Below are 2,256 nucleotides of genomic sequence, written 5' to 3'. Positions count from 1 at the left end.
TTTACTTTATTATTAAGAAATCAGCATAACTTTCTTGTAAATTATACGAAGCACCTTCATTACAATTCAACACCCATTATAAGTTAACAACGTATAGAATCAAGCTTCCATCATTTTATACAAGAAAGTTACAAAAACTCCAAAACAAAAAACATATTTATAAAAACATACATAAAAGAATTAAAATGTCAATATTCGACTCCCTTATTTTATATGCTAACGTCGGAGTAGGTTCTCAGATATCTAAAACTTATAAACGTATGAAACTCCCCCAATCCATTTCATATATATGCATATATATATATAGGCTTATAAACCTAAGGGACTCCACCAATCCATCTTTCTTAAAGATGAAGAAGGCTTTACAAGCACTTCTCTTCTTTCTAGTAATGCTGGCTTCAGCCAAAGCGCTGAGGCCTTCTTCTTCTTCCATGATTGGCCTTCAGAAAAGAAGAAGTAGCCATTGGAGTTATATGAATTCTATGAGAAGTAAAAAAGATGGCTTTATTCCTCCTGACTTTGAGTTGAGAACTTATTCTCAAACTTTAGATCATTTCAACTTTGGACCTGAGAGATACATCACATTTCAGCAGAGGTATGCCATTAACTTCAAGCACTGGGGAGGGGCAAGCTCTAACTCACCCATATTTCTCTACACCGGAGATGAGGCCGGTCTCGACGGCGACTTGGTGGCCGGATTCCCCGTCGATATTGCTCCACGCTTCAAAGCTCTCTTGGTTTTTGTAGAGGTGAGTGCCTTTAGAAATATTAAACTTTGAGAACAATATTGCTTGTGGATGCGATAGGTAGGTGTGGATTTGGTGTGGATAGTGGTATTGGCGTGGTATTAGGGTGGTATTGATGGTATTTAGGTGATATTGGGGTGGTATTGGGGTGCAATACCACCCCAATACCATGGTTTATACATACACTCAGTGCACACAGTATTTGCTATCGAGCGAATAATGTTTTGTTCAATTTATGGGGGGTGTTTGGCTGCCTATATAAGATTTTAGGTTAAATAGGCTTTAGTATAAATCTCATAAATCGGGACTTATCAAACTCAAATGTTGTAAATTCAGAATAATGCTTTGTTCAATTTAAGGTTAAATTCATTAAATTTGTTTATGGTGTTTGGCATAAGTCCATTCCTCTGCCTTTCTGCCTAAGCTAAATCTATTAATTCCACCTAATAATTGGATTTAAAAATCTGAATTTACTTTAAAAAAATAGAATGTTATGTAATTGAACTCTAATACATTATATTCCTTAACTAAGTGAAGTAGATTTAGTTTACAATAAGTTCTTAAATTCTTTGTATTTGCACATTTCAAAGCAAATTTAAATGTCTTAAAATCCACCCATGCTAATTTTTTTGTCAAGTTATCCTCAAATATACTTAAATTAATGCTTTCTTATGCCTTAGTTAATATTTAGAAGGTTAACTTCATATGCTTAATAATTAGTGATTAGTTTCAACTATTTTGGTTATTAATGTTTGAAATTAATGTGACAGTAATTTTCTTTGCAAAGCAGCATAGGTATTATGGAAAATCTTACCCATTTGGTTCAAAAGAAGAGGCATACAGAAATTCCAGTACACTTCAGTATTTCAGTTCAGAACAAGCCCTTGCAGATTATGCAGAATTTATCAGAGATTTAAAGAAGAGTTTATCTGCTGAAAACTCTCCAGTGATAGCCATGGGAGGATCTTATGGTGGAAGTAAGTTAATCATTTACATTTTATCAAAAATAATTTGACAAAGCATATATAATTTGTGACTCTCTTAAAGTGTTAGCTGATTAGTGTTATTGTTCCAGTGCTTGCAGCCTGGTTCAGATTAAAATACCCGCATGTGGTTATTGGAGCTTTGGCTTCTTCTGCTCCTATTCTTTATTTCGATGACATCACACCACAAAATGGGTATTATAGTGTTGTCACAAAGGATTTTAGAGTAAGTTTCTCTTATCATCATCATTATTATTATTTTTAATAAACCAATCTATAATCAGGTTGGAACTCTTATAAATCTTGAAACTTTTACAAAATTGTTGAAAAAGAAGGGAAAAGAAAACTCAAGAATCAATAACCAAACAATTAAGAAAGAGCGCAAGGATTTAACGAGGTTTTGGAAAATGTCTACATCCTCGGGAGGGAATAGCGGTGGCGGCTTTTTGATTCCTTGAAAACAGTTATAAATACAATATATATATATATATATATATATATATAACTAGTGTGCAATATGCAATTAC

The 2,256-nt window shown here is 33.3% G+C and overlaps 1 protein-coding gene across 1 annotated transcript in view; it reads left to right on the top strand.

The window, feature by feature from the left end:
- The first annotated feature begins 342 nt into the window (after positions 1-342).
- The window catches only part of LOC110024449 (lysosomal Pro-X carboxypeptidase-like), a 5,496-nt gene continuing 3,582 nt past the window's right edge, over positions 343-2,256 (top strand). Inside the window, exons 1-3 of the mRNA XM_020724417.1 lie at positions 343-749; positions 1,537-1,723; positions 1,822-1,955. Coding sequence (XP_020580076.1) covers positions 351-749; positions 1,537-1,723; positions 1,822-1,955 — 720 coding nt within the window. The 5' untranslated portion in view covers positions 343-350. The remainder of the gene's footprint in view (positions 750-1,536; positions 1,724-1,821; positions 1,956-2,256) is intronic.

This window comes from Phalaenopsis equestris, unplaced genomic scaffold, assembly GCF_001263595.1.
Source record: "Phalaenopsis equestris unplaced genomic scaffold, ASM126359v1 Scaffold000256, whole genome shotgun sequence".
Lineage (NCBI taxonomy): Eukaryota > Viridiplantae > Streptophyta > Magnoliopsida > Asparagales > Orchidaceae > Phalaenopsis > Phalaenopsis equestris.
The sequence above is the reverse complement of the archived record's forward strand: the minus strand, read 5'-3'. Positions and strand labels throughout refer to the sequence as shown.